The sequence below is a fragment of the Mauremys mutica genome, chromosome 2 (genome assembly GCF_020497125.1).
Source record: "Mauremys mutica isolate MM-2020 ecotype Southern chromosome 2, ASM2049712v1, whole genome shotgun sequence".
NCBI classification, from domain to species: Eukaryota; Metazoa; Chordata; order Testudines; family Geoemydidae; genus Mauremys; species Mauremys mutica.
In genome coordinates this window covers 21231937-21250792 of record NC_059073.1, presented here as the reverse complement: position 1 = coordinate 21250792, position 18856 = coordinate 21231937, and the positions used below count along the sequence as shown (strand labels likewise).

Below are 18856 nucleotides of genomic sequence, written 5' to 3'. Positions count from 1 at the left end.
TGGTATGATCCATCCTCAACTTGAGACTGACCAGAGGGATGATAGGGCTTGTGGGAGGAAGCATACATCAGCATCAATCCCCAATTCAGATGAAACATCAGTAAAGAAATCTGGATTGAGACCATTTTGAGAGCAAAATTGATAGCACTTTGAGTTGTCCTTTGTTGCAAACAGGTTGATAGCAGGAAAGCCCCATTTTCTGAAAATGGACCTTATTGGTCTTCAGACACCACTCATGATTCTGGGAGAAATTCCTGCTAAGATGATTGGCCAAGTGATTCTGGAATCCTGGTAAACAAGCAGCTGTGGGAATGATGTTCTCTTTGATGCAGAACTGTCAGAACTTTATTGCCTCCTACCAAAGTTGGATGGATCAGGCACCTCCCTGCTTGTTCACATAAAACATTTCAGCTGAGTTGCTGGTGAGTATATGAACTGTGCCCTTGATCTGTGCTCAAAAAGCCTGGAACACATTGTAAATGTCTGGCAGGATGTCTATATGAAAGGTGCTTCCTGCTCTGTCCATAAACCTTGAACCTTCAATCCCCCCCAGATGGGCTCCCCAGCCTGTGGTGGAAGCATTGGTAACTATTGTCCTGGTTGGAGGAGAACAAACAAAGGGAACACCTTTGCAACGTTGACCTGATCCATCCACCAGTCTAAGGAGTCCAGGACAGGCAACTGCATCTGCACCAAACGGTCCAATGACTGATGACTTGGGAGATATACCAGTTTCAACCAACCCTGAAGAGGGCCAAGATGTAATCGTGCCATGCTACGCCATGTAAGTGCATGCGACCATACAACCTAACAGCTTCAGGCATACCCAGATTGTAGCTGAAGAGTGAGAGCAGAGAGACAGACATGGGTGACAAATTGCTCAAATTCATTTGTTCAGTAAAAACACCCTTTGACTCGTAGAGTCTAGTAGGAACCCAATGAACTCTGTTTTTTAAAGTTGGAATTAATATTGACTTTCCCTGATTCAAAATCAGACCCAGAGAACCAAAAAAAGACAATGTGAACTGGAGATGCAAGAGGACTTGTTCTCTGGACTTGCCCCTCACCAACCAATCATCCAGTTACCAAAAAGAAAAACATTAATTCCCTTTTTTCTGACGTATGCAGTCACCACAGCCATGCATTTGGTAAAAACACATGGAGCTGAAGATAGCCCAAAGTGGGGCACTGTACTGATAGCATCGACCTACCATAACAAATCTCAGAAACCTCCTGTGGCTCGGAAAAATCGCCATGTGAAGTAAGCGTCCTAAAGATCCAGGACAGCAAACCGGTTGTTGTGATTCATCATGGGAAAAATAAAAGCTAAAGTTGACCATCTGGAAGTTCATGTATTTGATGTACACTTGTTGAGACCATGGAAATTGAGACTAGGTCTCATCACTCCATTGGACCTGGGGACCAGGAAGTACTGGGAATAGAATCCTTTTCCCTGATCCTGCAGGGGGACATCCCGTATAGCTCCTGAAGCACACAGAATCTGGACCTGCTGAAGGAGCAATGGCTTGTGAGACGGGATGGGGATGGGAGGTGGGAAATGAGGGATGTGCAGAAATTGTATGGCATAACCCAATCTCATGGTGCTTGGGACCCAATTGTCCATAATTACGGTGTCCCAAGCACTATAGAAGTGAGACAGCCTGTCCCTGAACTGAGGAGATTGGGGTGGGAGAGTCACAACTGGAATGCTGTCCAGGAAATGACAGTCAAAATGGCTGCTTGCTCAACATTGCTGGAGTCAGGTTGGCTGGTTAAAATGGACCCAGAAGGTCTTCTCCTCTGTGACCTATCATTCTTCCTGGAGAAATCTTGCTGCCCAACAAAAAAGAAGAAATCACAGAAGAACTGCCGTGAGCAGTATTGCTGCTGTTGTTCCTGACCTCCATAATCATGTCTGTTTGGGGCTAGGGAATAAACCCCCAATCAATGTAAAAAAGAATGTCAAGTCTCAGCAGTTTTGTCAGAAAACAAAACCCAACCAAGTCTATGCTCTGCTGAACCTCAGGAGCAACGCCGGAATTCTATAACCATGAGGCGCTTCCCATAGTCACAACTGATGCCATAATACTGGCGAAAGCATCTGCCACAACTAGAGCTGATTGCACTGACTTTTTGGCCACCAGATGGCCCTCTGCTATGAACACCTTAAATATTTTCCCAGAGTATTCTGGCAAATCATCAGTGAATTTGGACATAGCATACCAACTGATGAAGTCATATTTAGATAACAGTGCTTGCTGATTTGCCGTGAGCACCTGTAATGATGAAGTTAAATACATTTTTCTCCACATCAGCTCCAGCCTCTTAGATGTGGACTTGCTTCTCCCCCGCTACGATCTATTGTTTGTTGCTGCTACAAGAGTTAGGGGCTGCCTGGGTATAGAAGCACTTGAAGCTCTGCATAGGGACATATCGTTTATCAGTACACATTGCTGTAGGTGTCAATGAAGCTCTTCCACAAGGACTAGGCTCCAAAAGAGCTGCATCTATCTGGAGAGCTATGCACTAACATGAAAATCAATGTGGAGATGGAGGATGGAAAAACAGCCAAAGTCTTAAGTACCGAAAGAGACATCACACTTCCACTCAACAGCGGGGCAGATAGTGATACTGAAGCTGGAATCAGTACTGATCCCGAGGATGAGGTCTGCACTGAAAGTAGCAGCAGCAAAGAGTCCTGTGGCACCTTATAGACTAACAGACGTTTTGGAGCATGAGCTTTCGTGGGTGAATACCCACTTCGTTGGATGCAAGTATCGTTGGTCCTGACGATATCGCCCTCAACAACAGATCCCTCAGTACTGAAAAGAAGGCAGACCTCAATGCTGCATGCTGCACCTCTGGTGGTGCAGAATATGGTACTGGCAAACAAGACAATTCTGTGACCAGATCAGGTGGTGCTGAGGACGCGGCCAAAGCAGAAGCAGCCATGGCAGCTGAGCGCTCCTGAATTATTAAAGAATCAGTAATGGAGAGGCAGAGCAGGTCTGATGCTGTCTGGTATACCAATAGTGCAGAGACAGTCTGTGAGGACATGAATGTCACCGGTACCAGACTCAACAGATGCCCCATGGCTAGTACTAGAACCAACAATACAGTGTCCAACTGATCTTGATGCAGTAATGGGGAGCAGTTAGATGGCTTGGCTCCATCCCAAGTATCTGAGGAATCATGGTATCAGTCACCACTTCTCTTAGAAGACAAGGAGGAATCTCTTCGAATCCTAGAATGGTCTCAGTCTTGTGAGACTTCTTCCTTGGAGAACCAGAAGGAGGAAAGGAATCCCTCTCTTCCTCCTAAGGGAATTATCAGAGCCAGGGCCTGGAACATCATCTCATATTGCTTTTGAAGGGCTCTGCAAGTCCACATAATCTGTGGAGGTTCCCAGTGACAAAGCGGGTCTCAAGGCCTGCTCCAGAAAGTACTGCTTGAGGTGCAAGTCCCTCCAACTTGCGTTTTCTTGTTGAATGACTTGCAGATGGAGCACCCTTTTTTTTTTTTTTAATGTGCCCCCTCCCAGGTGAAATAAGTACCCAGTGTTGGGGTTGCTATGAGGAATAACCACTCCACATGGCAGGCAATATTTAAAACTTAGTGAGGTCATTAAACCAGGCTAAAAACTGCTGCTGACTACCATTAACTAATAAAAACTTAAGTCAGTAAACTAACTTACTATATATAACAACTCCAGAAACCCTAGACAGAAAGAAGCACGAGGTAAACACTACACAGAATGCTCTGACAGGCCATGAGAGGTGAGAAGAAACTGAGAGGGCTACAGGGCCAGAGGTTACTGCTAAGCAAAGTTATCCAGCTTCGGTGCACTGGGTGCTTGCAGATCTGAATGGAATACTCATCTGCAACCACTCAAAATAGATCTCAGCATTTTTCCAGTGGCAGCTGCTAAAAAGAATCCTGAAAAGCAACAGAGTGAATAGTTCTTTTTGGATGTCTTACACTTTGCTTTACTAAGGTTCTTGGGCAGCAGTATAACCAATGAAAACAAAACAAAAAAAAAGTCTGCCAAAAAGAAAGAGCAATGTTGTTGGAATGTCATTCTAATGCATTTTTTCTTAGCTTTTTCAGATTTATGTCATTGAGCTATCAAGGAAAACAAAGGCACTAAGTAATCTGGTATTATAAGAAAAGGTCATGGATTGTTCTGAGAGAATGTGTCAGCTCTTTCAGCAAGAAAGAAAACTAGAGGAAAGTATAACAAGTTAAGAGCACTCACTAGCTGGGATGGAAGGAGATGCAGCAAACACAGTTAGTAGCAAAATGATCACTTGAGGGCCACAGCTGCTTGTTTCTATCACATTTAAAGATCCATCTCCCCTTCTCATGTTGGGAAAAATTCTATAGGACAACCATGCTGCCCAGGGGTGGGCCAATAGGGACCAGGCAAACACAAAGGAAGGTGCTCCTGGAGAAGGGGTTGCTTTTGCCTTTTGTACCATTTTCTGTATCACAAGGTTTTATGCTTGCACATTGCATCTTAGGCAGAGGATGAGCCCCATACTCTCCATAATCTGATAGCTGCAATTGACTTATTCAGCGCTCTTCTAGCTAAACAGTCATGATTAGGGACTTCACTCCTCCAAAGAAATCTCATTGTTTTGGTTCTGCTGTGACCCCTCCAATATTTTGTTGTATGACCGTTTTGCAGCTTTCTTCTCATCTGAGAGCAAAGACTGCTGTTTTTGAATGCAGGTCTCCTGGCAGGAATCCCTGACATCTAGTCACCAGTTTAAGCCTTCTGATGCTCGGAACCAGCTTCCTTCGACAATCAATATGTGGTATGTGATGGGTCACCTGAGTCGCATAGTATTTCTGCCTTCAATTGTAAGACAAGATGAGACCAGATAGTGAAGACCAGCCAGCAGGTACTATTATTCCTGCACAGACACCCTTGTTTGCATGTGGATATGGGTATTTGTTCAAAAACAGCCATTCCCCAAGTATTTGTATTAACAAAGACTTGTTCATGTGAATGTTCACAAACATGAGGTACAATCATAGTCAAGCTAACAATAGCTTTACAGATTTCAAACTGCTAGCAAACAATGCTTTTGATCAGTTCAAACAGCTTTAGTCATGAAAATTTTCTAGATATTTTCTACAGAATAAACTTTTATTTTTTAAAAAAAGTGTTTCAATCCCTTCTAGTTGGGAAGGTTCACAATATAAAAAGGTACAGTTATGTTAATTAAATACTACATTTGGAATGTGCAATTTGTGAAGTTGTCAATAAGCATGTATAAGAGTTAAATTTTGAAGGATTTTTTAAAATGAGAACACAGTTTATTCTATGCAAATGCCTATTTTAATCTTTTGATAATTTTGCCACAGATTACCAAATATTAAAACAATTTCAACTAAGCACTCTCCATTCTGCTGTCCCCATGAGTACTGTCTTCTCCATTTTGAACAGACTTTAATTTTGGGGCGGGGGGGGAACAGTGTTTTGAACAGTGCTAGCACACACACTGTTTAAATTTAAAAAAAAATACATATTGTAAGTTTTTTTCATTGCTCTTTACTGGGAGAGCACAAATGACTATGGGACACAGTGAAAGAAGACTGGGATGTTTTGGGCTGCTCGGTTAAAAAAAACTCCTGGACTAGCTGAATTAACATGATTTTTTCCCATCCCTTGCTTGTATGATTGTAATGGGATTAGGAAATAACCCATACCATACCATATATTGTAAATCAGGGACCCTAACAGACCATGTTAGGCTTAACTAAGCACTGATTCCATTTCAGCTGATTACATGTAATGAAACAGCAGCATAGTTTTCACTATATAAAATTTATATATTTACTTTTCTGGTAAAAAGCCAAAAAAATCATGGAGACGTCTCACTCAAAACACTGGTAAAACAAACCACACTTAGAAAAATGAAAGCTGATTTTTATTATTTTATCCACAGCCAATCATTTGACATGAACATGCATACGTAATTTTGCTACGCACACACCACATTTTTTAACGTTAGTTAAAGGTTAAACATACAACATACATCCTTACAAAAATGAGTCAAAATGCAAACGTAACTTTTAAACAAAACAGTCTTTACTTATTTAAAAAAACTTTTTGTGTTGAGTACCATTTCGTACAAACACAGTTAATTTAAACAAATCTGCTTTTATGTTTCCTCATGGTTGCACATGAAAATAAGCCGCAATAGAAAATGAAGTCATCGAGGGGTTTTTAAATAGCAGAAATAGGCAGTTTTGCCATGCAGAAGAAGCAATATTAAATATTAGTTTTTCAAAAAAAGAAAAAACCACAAGTTTAAAAATATTTAGTTCAAGTCACAGAACTTTCCCCAGTACAGAGAAATCCAAACGCAACGCATAATTAGCTGCCACTTAAAGATGGCTGTTCTGAAAAGTACAAATACCTTCCAGAGTTGATCATTTTCATTGATTTGGCACAGAAAAGAAGTCTGAGCTTACTTAAGAACAAGAAAGTGATTAAAAAGGGAAAAGAGGAAGAGAGAAGAAAATAAAAAGCAAGAATGAATGAGATAGTAGTTGCAATCACTAAAAAAAAAAATCTGTGCATCTCAGTCATTGCAGAATACTGTCTTCTGTTTACAGCAGGTGCTAATTCCAGGTAATTGTTATTGCAACATAGATTTAATTTGCTTGGAGGTAGTCTCATCATTCAAATGCTTTGTTGTGTACCTAAAAATGAAAAAAAAAAATTTTTTTATTTATTTATTTATTTTTACAAAAGCACACTTACAATTCTGTTCTTCTACAATAGACAAAGCAAGTAATTGACGGAACAATACCAAATTTATTGTTTAGTTACAGTCAACTCCCACCAATGATTGGGAGATCTATTTATGTACTTCCTAACTAGAAAAGTGCAGTAATTCTTATTGAAAGTAACATATTTCTTTCAGAAAATTAAACTGATAAAAATACTAAACAACAGATAATGCTACTCATGCTTATGGTCCAACTGTTCTGTTACTAAAGGAGATTTTAAATGGATACATACATGGATTTGGGTAAAAACCTCAGCTCTCCTTTGAGTTGGATAGACTAGAATCAGTAAGGAACACTGACACATTAGAGACTGTTAAACTGTCAGTCAACGACATCTAAAATGTGTAGGTCTGGACTGAGATTAAGGTTTGATGATGATGCTCTACTTGAGTAAAGACATAAGTTTTGGGAATTTCCTACTGTAAGCAAATGGCTACTTATAGAATTTCTTATTCCTGAATTCTGTTTAATGCAGTAGGTAACATTGAACTAAACATTTATATTTACAATAGTTCCTAAATTTGGAAAATGTGGAAGAAACATTTAATATGGGTAAATGGCAAGTATTTGTTGATGAGTGGGGGCATGCTTCTGATTCTTCCCCCTTTCTCAGGACCTGAGAAGCTCATCTTCTGAAGCCCCACCGCTGAAGTGTCAGAAGGTTTCTGGAGGTGGAAGGAATGGAGCAGCCACTAAGTGGACTCTTCTGCTGACATTCTCAAATTTCCAAAGTAGATTTTAACCATGATTCAAGCAGCATGAACATTTAGGGGCCTACCTCCCCCATTTAAGGCTGCTACCATGCAGCCCTTGCTGCTGCTGCTAGCTCTTTTCTCAAAGCAACAGGACAGCTGTGGAGAACAGCTTTCAGGAGATCTACTGACTGCGGGGTGGGGGAGGAGTTGGCTTTTCCACAGGGGACAAGAGGAAATCCCCACTGATGCAGCATGAGTTGGAGGACAAATTGAAACTGGCCACATCTTACTCATTTAGGACATATTTGGCACATCAAAACTTCTGACTACAAAAGCTGACTAGGATCCTCTAATCCAGTAGATATTTTTGGCTCAAATATTCATTCTGGCTGCAAGTTGTGCACCCCTGCATTACTAAAGAATCTACTGCGCACTGAGGTGTACCATTGTCCCACGTATCTATCTATAACAGGGGTGAGTAAACTTTTTGGCCTGAGGGCCACATCTGCCCCCATTCAACCCCCATGTTCCCTGCCCTCTGACCGCCCAGACCCCTATCCACACCCCCGCCCCCTGACCACCATTTTCCCAAGTATCTATCAACAACAGGGGTGAGTAAACTTTTTGGCCCGAGGGCCGCATCAGGTTTCCGAAATTGTATAGAGGGCCGGTTATCGGAGGTTGTGTCTCCCCAAACAGCCAGGCGTGGCCTGGCCCCATCCCCTATCCGACCCCTCCTGCTTCTCGCTCCCTGATAGCCACCCCAGGACTCCTGCCCCATCCAACTTCTCTGTTCCCTGTCCCCTGACAGCCCCCAGAAGCCCCGCCACTGACTGCCCCCCGCCACACCACCCAGCCCCCCCCCATATTCCTGACTTCCCCCCACCCGGGACCCCTGCCCCATCCAACCACCCCTTCTCCCTGACCGTCCCCAGAACCCCTGCCCCTGACTGCCCCATCCAACCCCCCCTACTTCCTACTGCCCCCGGGAATTCTTGCCCCCATTCAACCCCCGTTTCCTGCCCTCTGACTGCCCAGACCCCTATCCACACTCCTGCCCCCTGACCACCACCCCGAACTCCCCTGCCCTCTATCCAACTCCCCAGCTCCCTGCCCCTTACCGCGCTGCCTGGAGCACTGGTGGCTGACGGCGCTACAGCCGTGTCGCCCAGAGCACCAGGACAGGCGGCCGTACCACCTGGCTGGAGCCAGTCGCACCACCAGGCCTCACAGAGCACCGGGTCAGGCCCCGGCTCTGCAGCTGCGCTGCCCCAGGAGCTCGCAGTCCTGCCGCCCAGAGCATTGCGCAGGCAGCGGAGCGAGCTGAGGCCGCGAGGAAGGGGGAACTTTGCCTCTCTGGAATTGACACCTCTTCATCAATTACTGGGAATGAACTACATCCACTTTGATTGAATTGGCCCTGTTAATACTGGTTCTCCACTTGCGAGGTAACTCCCTACTCTTCATGTGTCAGTATAATAATGCCTGCATCTGTAATTTTCACTCCATGCATCTGAAGAAGTGGGTTTTTTACCCACGAAAGCTTATGCCCAAATAAATCTGTTAGTCTTTAAGGTGCCACCGGACTCCTTGTTATTTTATCCAGTGTTAACTCTCACCTAACGTACACAGTTGTGCAGTTAGGTGGCTAACTGGCTATGGAAATGGGCAATACAAATGGCATATGAAAGTTCCATGTTAGTAAATGCAAATTTTGAACCAAAAAAACACCATAAAATAACATGATTAACAGCAGGTAAGCTCACTGGCATTCGGAACCAGGGAGCAGGGAATGAATGGGCCTGAAGACTTGACTATTGCTTTACCCACAAAGGCAGTCAACTTCATGTTAGGATCAAGCCACACTAGTGAGGAAGCCTGCAGAACAGAGGCTCATCTTTTATCTGTTATACTGATAAAAGACTTCATCGTCCAGGTCTCTCTGTTCAGCACCGTCTAAAAAATTCGCGTTAAAATCGTTTCAAGTTAAAAATAAGTACCTGAGAGCATTTAGAAGGCCTTCTACGCTGTTAGGAGGCTGGTCTTTAAGGACTTTGATGCATCCTTTCATCTGGAAATTAAAACAAGTTAATACTCTATATCATGTGAATGCCATATAAAAATAACTTGCAAAAAATAGTTCCCCAAGGCCTAACATTTAACTATTTTAAAGGACTGTAGAGAAAAGTACAAATGTACATGTTATTCTTCTGGCTATTAGAAAGGTAGCAAACATCTAGTACTCTGAAATCTTCCCTAAATGTAGAAAGGCTTACCTAGTGGTTTGCCATCACACTGAGAATTCCACACATCTACAAGCAGTGGAATAGCTACATAAAAATCTGCTGTAAGGAACTGAAAAAACTTTTACCTTAAGGACAATATAAAAGGTTTCACAGGGTTTTTTTCTGGTTTGTTCTTAAAATTAATACTTGTTTTGTCTGTGTGCTCAGAACAATACAGAATAAAACCCCCTGACCCTGGCCCAAGTTCCATGGGACAATAGTAGATGCATCAAAAGAAATACACATTTAACAAATAAAACATACATGCAATAGTATAAATCCAACAGCACATTTCAATTACAGAATAAAAGGGGGCAAAGTTGAAGTTGGAGGACAGTGCAACCAATCCAAGCTGGTTTGGATGATCATGAGGGATGAAAAATTATGTGGCCGGGGGGGACACACTGAACCTACTAGCCGTTCATTTGCAGATATTCTAACGTTTCTTATTTAAGAGATAGACACATTGTGTAAATAAAGTATCATAATGTTTCTGGGTGCTATCTGGATTCCACTGAAATTCACTTTCTACCTTAACTCTTAAGATGCCTCTTTGTGCATCTGAATGCATATTTTGGATTGCTTGCTGTGTGACATCATGTATAGTATATGGTAGTATATGCCAACCAATTAGGAGCATCCCACAATGTACGTATGCTTGTTACTGATTTATTTGGACTCAGAAAATTCATATTACAATGGGAGGGGGGAAGAGAGAGTCTACTTATAACTTTGGTTTAAACATCCAAAGGCTATGAGCAACACAAAACTTACATCAATTTTTGAAGTTTTGGCAAAGGCGCCCACTGGATGCACATGGTCATAGAGTATGATGACACCCACCATTACCCTCAGACAGAACGATACTGTTTCCTCATTTGTAAACCTGCTTCTGTACTCACTGGAATTTTAGAACACAAAAATATCCATTATGATATTAAACACCAAAACAGGCCTTCGTCTTTAACCCTGAAAAAAGGTCACTTAAGAGGGGAACCTTCCAAAAACGGAAAGTTTCTTTGGAGAAAAATGCAACTATTTTCCACCAACACAGAAGTCACACCATTGCTTAGAAAGCCCATTATTTGGAAACTGGAAGAATAACTCCCTCTCAAACCCAAACTGACATATTGCTGTTAATTTCAGGATTTTTCGTATTAGCTATCTTGGCTTCTTCCAAACAAGCGAACATTTAGTTTATACCCAAAGAAGAAAAAGACAATTCACTTGTGATGTACGCATGGAATAAGGACGCCAAGTTTTTATGAGCAAGACTTAACTGCTTGTCTGTCAGTGGCACAAACTGTGCCCGAAGTTCAATGTTTGGAGTCCCTCCTTCTTATACCCCCCAATAAAACGTGCACTGTGGTATTCAGCCCCGTCCTTGTGTTTTTGTTTTTATCTGACATTGCTACTCCACTCCTGAACAGCTAAATCAATAGGAGCCTCTTCAGATCCGGGAACAGCTGGCTAGAAAAACTTAGCACACGTCTGACTTTTCCTTCACCTGCCCATAGTTTGTCACATTTACAGTAGACTCGAGTAGCCCAAGCCTGCAAGTTGTTATATTCACTATGCAAACAAGGACCCAGGCAGTAGACTTGCAGGAGCCACCATTCACCCATTGAATTCTCCTTTGATGTAGCGGTTAACAAAAACAGGAAAGAACCATTACGTGCATTGCTCAAGCCATTTTTCAAAACACGCTCTAGGCAAGTGTGCTCAAATGTTTATATTTTCCTGAATTATGCATGACAAAGGCATTTACAAAGGTACTGAGAGATCTGCTAACTTTCATACCCATTCTACTTTTAAATATTAAACAATATTCTCAGAGAAAGACAACATGATGTATCTATGCATGAGACAAATAAGCCATAACAAGGCTAGAAAAAGGTTATGGAGTTTAGTAAAAAAAAATTATTTGGCTCCCATTTTGTTGATTTTCCTATTTTTTCCCCATTCATTTTATGCATCATGGATTACGCTTGACATGCATACTTATATTTTCTATAGACACTGTGCACAAGAGGCCTATAAATGAAGAACAGAATTTTGTCACTCAGCTCATACTTACGGGGTTTCCAACATGACTCTGCACACACTAGCCATGGTGCTTAAACAATCTGTGGTATTTTCGATTGGTAAATTTTTATTCTGTGAAAGGAGAAATAAGTAATTCTATTCAGTATAATGAAAGTGTGATACTGTAAAACCTAGTACAGTTCCAGGTCAGTGAGCACTACCTTAGACTGGATGCTCTAGTTTAAAAACACACCCACACCCACCCCTTTAGGGGTTAAGAAACACTGCAGTACTGGTAAATCTAGCTTTACCAATAAAGCGTTTACAATCAATTGTTTTAAAACCATAGTGATTGTACCACTTCCACTGTTACAGACACCAGGCCTTATTATAGTTTCCATTTTTACACAGAACTTCTCATTGATTTTTGGGGAGTTTATTTTTGCTATATTGATTTCAGTGGGGAGCTTAAACAGTGGCATGACAGGTCCATTGAGAAGGAAATAAAATGTGACCTTAAAATAAGATTCTCTGTCTTTGACTAGAGATCATTATGTACTAGAGTATTAAGAATACATTACTATTCATTTGAAAAAGCAACATATTTTGTTTAAAAAAAATGTATACACCTCTACCCCGATATAACGTGGCCCGATATAACATGAATCCGGATAGAACGCAGTAAAACAGCGCTGGGGGGGGTGTGTGCGTTTGGGGGCAGGGCTGCGCACTCCAGCGGATCAAAGCAACTTCGATATAACTCAATTTCACCTATAACGCAGTAAGATTTTTTGGCTCCCGAGAACAGTGTTATATTGGGGTAGAGGTGTAGTTTTAAAAACAAAGGTTGATTTTTCTTAGTTGTACATGGAAAACTGGTAATTAGTGAGCCAAGTCAATAATAGTGGTGTCGTGGATATCATGTCAGATACTTCAAATAGGTAGTTCCAGGACAAATGAGAAAGTCATTGGATACTTTGATCCTATTCCATAACAGGTTCAAGATTTATTCTAACACATTTACATATCTAATCAAGTTTATGCTTGTATTGTTGTAATTACATTTTAACTTCTATATGTACCAGAATAAAGCTCTCCTGGGACTCTCTCTTTAAAAAAAAGCACATCACTTCCTTTTAATTTGCTGCTCAATTTCAAGCAGGCATCTTCAAGCCCAATTTGTTTCACTCTTTGCTTCCAGAAGCCCTTTTCAAGTACGGATATATGATTAGAAAAAGTGACTAAAAATCAGATCATCAGACAATATAACCGAAGGCACACCACCACAACAGGCATGTGCTTATTTTACTGGATAAAATAAGTTTTTACTAGTAACAGTATAGACACAGGTATTGGACAACAGCCTATAACAGAACTGCGGGAAGGCCAGCTGAAACTTATTCTACCATGCACAGCATCTGCAAGACTGGCTGTATCTAAATTTCTCCTGATTGTGTGAAAGGCAGAGATTCGATTTACAGATTGTAAATTACTGGCTTGTATACACGGTGCCAGCAAAGCCCAGTAGAGGGTTGTGATTTGTAGAGTGCGCTAATGTGCTGCACTGTAACTGCCCTGTGTAGATATGTAGACTGCTGGTGTGCTCTGAAAGGCACCTAGTTTGTGTTAACGCAATCCTGTGCAGTTAGAACACAGAATTTTAGAGCGATCTATAAATCATTCCCCTCTACCCCTCTGATGCACTTTGCTGCGCCATGTAGACAATCCCTAAGTCAGCAAATTTCACCTGGGAGTTATCAGGACAGAGATTCCCACAATAACTTTTTAAGAGTGGTCTTTCAGAGCATAGCTGCATTTTACAGTGCAATATCCAAGTCAAAGGAAAACCTTCTCCCATATGCTTACCTCTGACACAAATTTTGTCGTGGCATCACTTAAGGTTTTCAACATTGGCGTTGCTTCAGCATAAAATAAAGACATTCTGTTTGCCAATTCGTTATTTACTTCATTTTCACCCTCTGCCTATAAACAAAGATACAAAATTATATGTACAGTAAAAGCTTTGTTATCTGGAATGTTGGGGGAAAGAGAGGTGCCGGTAAGTCAAAAAATTCAGTTAACTAAGAAGGAGGCAATTTTGGTGTAGGAGGGGGTGTGGGCTCTGGAAGAGAGTTTGGGTGCAGGAGGGGGCTCGGGGCAGGGGGCATGGGAGGGGTTTCGGAGTACCAGATTCAGGCGGCTCCCAGCCAATGGGAGCTGCAGAGCCAACGCTCAGGGTGGGGCAGGGCAGCGTGCAGAGCCGCCTAGCCACGCCTCCGCCTAGGAGCAGCCGGGACATGTCACCGCTTCTGGGGAGTCACGCGGAGCCAGATAGGGAACCTGCAGGACCTGTGCCAACTGGACTATAAACCGGACTTTCAATGAAGATCAGAAATGCCAGTTTAGAGAGCTTGCCAGTTGGTAAAGTGCCAGATAACACAGCTTTTACTGTAATTGTTTTGTACTGTAAAAATCTGGATAAGTAGTACTAGAAAGACAAAGAATTTAGCATTTAAGTGTTTTTTCACTTCTAGAGGTTACCTACTGGAACATTATTAATCCTCATACGGCTCAAAGTTCTTCTGTAGTAGCTGAAGTCATTCTGTATAGCAGGATTTGTCATCTACAAAAAGTGAGAAAACAAATATATTTTAGTGACAGGTGCTCAGTTAGGAGCCGATGAGAAACTTTATGGAGATATAATACTAAGAGGTACAGAGCACACTCAACTGTCATTGAAGTCACTGGAAGCATAGAGCACCCAGCACCTTGCAAGCCCTGGATGTCTTTAGAACTGGGGGTCCAGGGGGAAGGGCACAGAATGTATTGCAGGGGTATGAGACACTTTGGGGGGGGGGGGGGGAAAGCTTACTGTGCACATTCAGAGCTGGGTAGCCGGAGAGCTACAGCTGCTGGCCGGGTACCCAGTTCTGAAAGCAGCACAACCACTAGCAGCAGCACAGAAATAAGGGTGGTACGGTATAGACACCGTTACCTTCTGCGCTGCTGATTGCAGCGGTGCTGCCTTCAGAGCTGAGTGCCCAGCTGCAGCTTGCCACTCTGCCTTAGGAGCTGGGCAGCTGGAGAGCAGTGGCTGTTGGCCAGGTGCCCAGGGTAGGGGAGCGTAACCTACTACAGACACAAAGGAGGGGGTAGGATTAAATAAGTTTGAGAAGAGGAGGTTACTCAACTTGTGCAGTGACTGAGATTCTTCGAGATGTATGTCCCTATGGGTGCTCCACTCCAGGTGATGGTGCGTCCCTGCGCATCTGCTTGGAGAATTTTGCAGCAGTGCCCGTACAGGTCGCACGCACACGGTGCCTGCCTCACGTGCCATTGGCACTTCATCTAGCTTGCATGCAACCCAGAATCCTCAGTTCCTTCTCTACCGCAGTCTACTTTAAACTCCGAAGTAGAGGGGAGGGTGGGTAGTGGAGCACCCACAGGGACACACATCTTGAAGAACCTCAGTTACTGCACAAGGTGAGTAACCTTCTCTTCTTCTTCGACGATGTCCCTGTGGGTGCTCCACTCCAGGTGGCTGTACAGTAGTGCCCTCCTAGGATGGTAGGGGCTTCGGAGTTGGTAGGATAATTGTCGATAATACAGCTCAGTCCAGCCGAGTATCCGCCTTAGGGCCTTGTGTGATTGCATGATGTTTGGCAAAGGTGTGTTCGGAGGCCACAGTGGTGGCTTTGCATATGTCTATAACTGAAATGTTTAGGAACACTACTGACACTGATATGATCTAGCAGAGTGCGTCTTTATCCCTGCTGTAGGTTATGTGCACCTTTTAATTGATAACTCAGGTGAATGCATCCAGATATCCATTTAGAGAGTCTGTGTGTGGATATGGAGGTACCTTTAGAGCTTTCTGTGATGGATATCAAGAGTTTTGGTGAAACTCTAAATGGCTTGGTTCTGTCCAAGTAGAAAGCTAGTGCTCTTCTAATGTTGAGGGTATGCTTTTTAGGCCTGGTCTACACTGGGGGGGAGGGGGAGGAGGAAAGGAAATCGATCTAAGTTACGCAACTTCAGCTATGTGAATAACGCAGCTGAAGTTGATGTACTTAGACCTACTCACCGCAGTGTCTTCACAGTGTCTTCACTGCGGTGACTCAACTGCTGCCGCTCTCCCACTGACTCTGCCTGTGCCTCTCATGGTGGTGGAGTACAGGAGTGTGCTTGGGGGTCGATTTATCACATCTAGACTAGACACGATAAATTGACCCCCGCTGGATCGATCACTGCCTGCCGATCCAGCAGGTAGTGTAGACATACCCTTAGCTTCAAACATGTTCTTGTGTGGTTTAGGAAAGGAAGTTGGAAACTATATAGGTTGATTAATGTGGAAGGACGCATGTACTTTGGGGAGAAATTTAGGATGGGTTTGTAACGTGACTTTATCTTTAAAAAAGTTTATGTATGGTGGATCTGCCACAAGTGCCCCGATTTCTCCCACACATCTAGCTGATGTGATTGCAATTAGGAATGTCACACTTTCATGGATAGGTGTAGTAGGGAGCAGTTTGCTAAAGGCTCAAATCGTTTCCAAGTGAGGGCCGTTAAGACCAAGTTTAAGTCCCAGGGTTGTGTGGGTGGTCTTACATCCTGATAGATGGTTTGGATGCCCCTGAGGAATCGCTTGGTGATTGGGTGAGCAAAGATTGTAGTGTCATTGATTTTTTTTGGTGAAAGGAGGTGATAAGGCAAGGTGTACCTTTACTGAGCTGATGGAAAGGTTGGATTGTTTTAATTCCAGGAGGTAGTCTAATAACAATGGAAAAGGCGCAGATGTTGCATTGGTTTGTCTGACAGTGCACCATGCTGTAATCTCTTCCACTTATGTAGGTAGGTGCCATGTGTGGTATGTTTTCTACTGTGGAGTAGCACCCTCTGGATCTGTTCAGAGCAACTTAGTTCGTCATTAGAGACCCATACAGGAGCCATGCCTTCAGATGTAGCATCTTTATGTTCAGCTCTTGCATCTGGCCCTCTCATTGTGTTAATAGGTCCGTACAGAGAGGGAGTGTGATTGGGGCACATGCCAACATCCGTATTATGTATGGATACCACACTTGTCTTGGCCACGTGAGGCCTATTAGGATGACTCTGGCTTTGTCAGTCCCTTTTTTTTTTTCTTTTCTGTATTACTCTGGATAGTAATGGTATTGGTGGGAATGCATAGAGAAGGTCTGTGTCCCACCTGGTCAGGAATAAGCCCCCCATTGATCCATTCCCCAGACCTGATCTGGGGCAGAATTATAGACACTTGGTGTTGCGGGCAGTCAAGAACAGCTCTATTTGTGGGTGGCCCCATTTTCAGAATATGAATTCCAGTATTGCATCATTTAATTCCCATTCATGGTCCTGCTGAAAACATCTGCTGAGTTCGTCTGCTATGGTGCTCTGGCATCCAGGTAGGTAGGAAGTTGAGATATCGAGATTGTGTTGGATGCACCAATTCCAGAGTCTCCTAGCCTCGGTACATAGTGAATGTTATCGGGCTCCCCCTTGCCTGTTTATGTAAAATATGCAAGCGATGCTGGAGATTTAAATTGTTGCCCTTTTTCCTCTGAGATCTCCCTAATAAAGTCCATAAATTTGCCATAGTTCCTGTGGTCATATTTGGCAAGTACTACCACATAATTTGCCACTCTGACTTGAAGCATGGACGAAGAGTATACTTTGCAGTCAAATAGGTCTAACCTCTTACTCTCTTTATCGTAGGGTGGATCAAAAGTACTGTCGTTTGCCCCTTTGGTTGACTGCTTGCACCACCAGAGAGTTGGGTGCTGGGTGTGTGAACAGAAATTCCGATCCCTTCAAGGGAACATAATATTTTCGGTCCGCCCTTTTGCAAGTAGGAGGTACGGTGGCTGGAGTTTGCCACACCGTCTTGGCGGGTTCCATGATAGCCTTGCCAATGCTATCTTGGAGGAGTAAGATGTCTAAGATATCAGTTAGTTCATGTTGAGTTTCTGGCACTTCCTCCAGAATAATTTTGAGCTCACTGACCACTCTTTTGAATAAGTCTTGGAAAGGGGTAAAGTCATCCACCATGGTTGGTGGTGGAGGCATAATAGCCTCGTCCAGTGAGGAGGATGAATTGTTGTTGGTTGGCGAGGCGTCGGGAGCAGTGTCTTCTTCTTGCTCTGCCATGGGTTCATCTATCTCTGTCACTACAGTCTCTGAAGGTGGAGGTGAGGATCTGGCGTCTTCCCTATGTGGGCATGGCACCTGCTGTAGTGTCTTTTGTAAGACCCCCCACAAGGATTCCAATATGGCCAGTGATCAGGATAGGGTATGGCTGGTGCCATCCATGGGTGGCTATACTATGGTGGCATGTCGTGAACATATGAGGGCTGTGGTCGTAAGGGTCCAGTAGCCATAGGGGAGGAACGGCGAAGGGAAAATTCCCCTTCAACATCCTCATCATCTTCGCTCAAGAACTGTGACATTATCGAAGATAAATGTTGGTATGGTACCACTGGCCCCAGTGAGATATAGATGCCTGGAGAGGGGACTCCGGAGTTGAGGATACCAACAAATCCTTGTGGTACAGAAAATGGTGTCATGCTGAGAGCCTTGGTGCCTGAGGGCAAGGTCCCAATTGCATCGGTGGTGTGGTGTACTGAGCCGGTGCCAATGCAGTTTGTGTTAGCACTGTTGCGCTAGCAGCATTGGGCTGCAGCATGGAGATAGGAGTGGTTGTCGGTGCAGTCTCCTTTGGAGCTGCTGACGGTGCTGTGGTGGAGGTGGGCAGCATACAGCCCTTAGCGCCGTAACGCTAGATGCTGGCGGCCGCTGCCGCGTGGCCGGTGCCAGAGGTGCCCGGAGTATCGTACATGCTGAGCAGCAGTGTGGCTGGCACCGATGAGAGTGATTTGGTCGGCGACCGTTTTGTGTTCATCTGCTCTCTATGACGTTAAGAGGATGGACATTTTTTGCAGGTTTTTTGGCCTTTGGGGACCATGGTGGTGGGGAGACTGGTGACCTATGCTGGGAAGAGGGTTCTTGTCCTGGGTCAGAGACAGGTCTTAAGGA

General features: G+C 43.5%; 1 protein-coding gene across 6 annotated transcripts in view; it reads right to left on the bottom strand.

Annotated features, from left to right (window-relative positions):
* Positions 1-5914: 5914 nt before the first annotated feature.
* The window catches only part of CYRIB (CYFIP related Rac1 interactor B), a 151657-nt gene continuing 138715 nt past the window's right edge, over positions 5915-18856 (bottom strand). For all 6 annotated transcript variants that reach the window (XM_045004745.1, XM_045004748.1, XM_045004743.1 and 3 more), the window contains 6 exons: positions 14355-14432; positions 13676-13792; positions 11862-11941; positions 10559-10685; positions 9500-9570; positions 5915-6714 (listed from right to left, as the gene is read on the bottom strand). In XM_045004745.1, the coding sequence (XP_044860680.1) occupies positions 6651-6714; positions 9500-9570; positions 10559-10685; positions 11862-11941; positions 13676-13792; positions 14355-14432 (537 nt within the window). In that variant the 3' untranslated portion in view covers positions 5915-6650. The remainder of the gene's footprint in view (positions 6715-9499; positions 9571-10558; positions 10686-11861; positions 11942-13675; positions 13793-14354; positions 14433-18856) is intronic.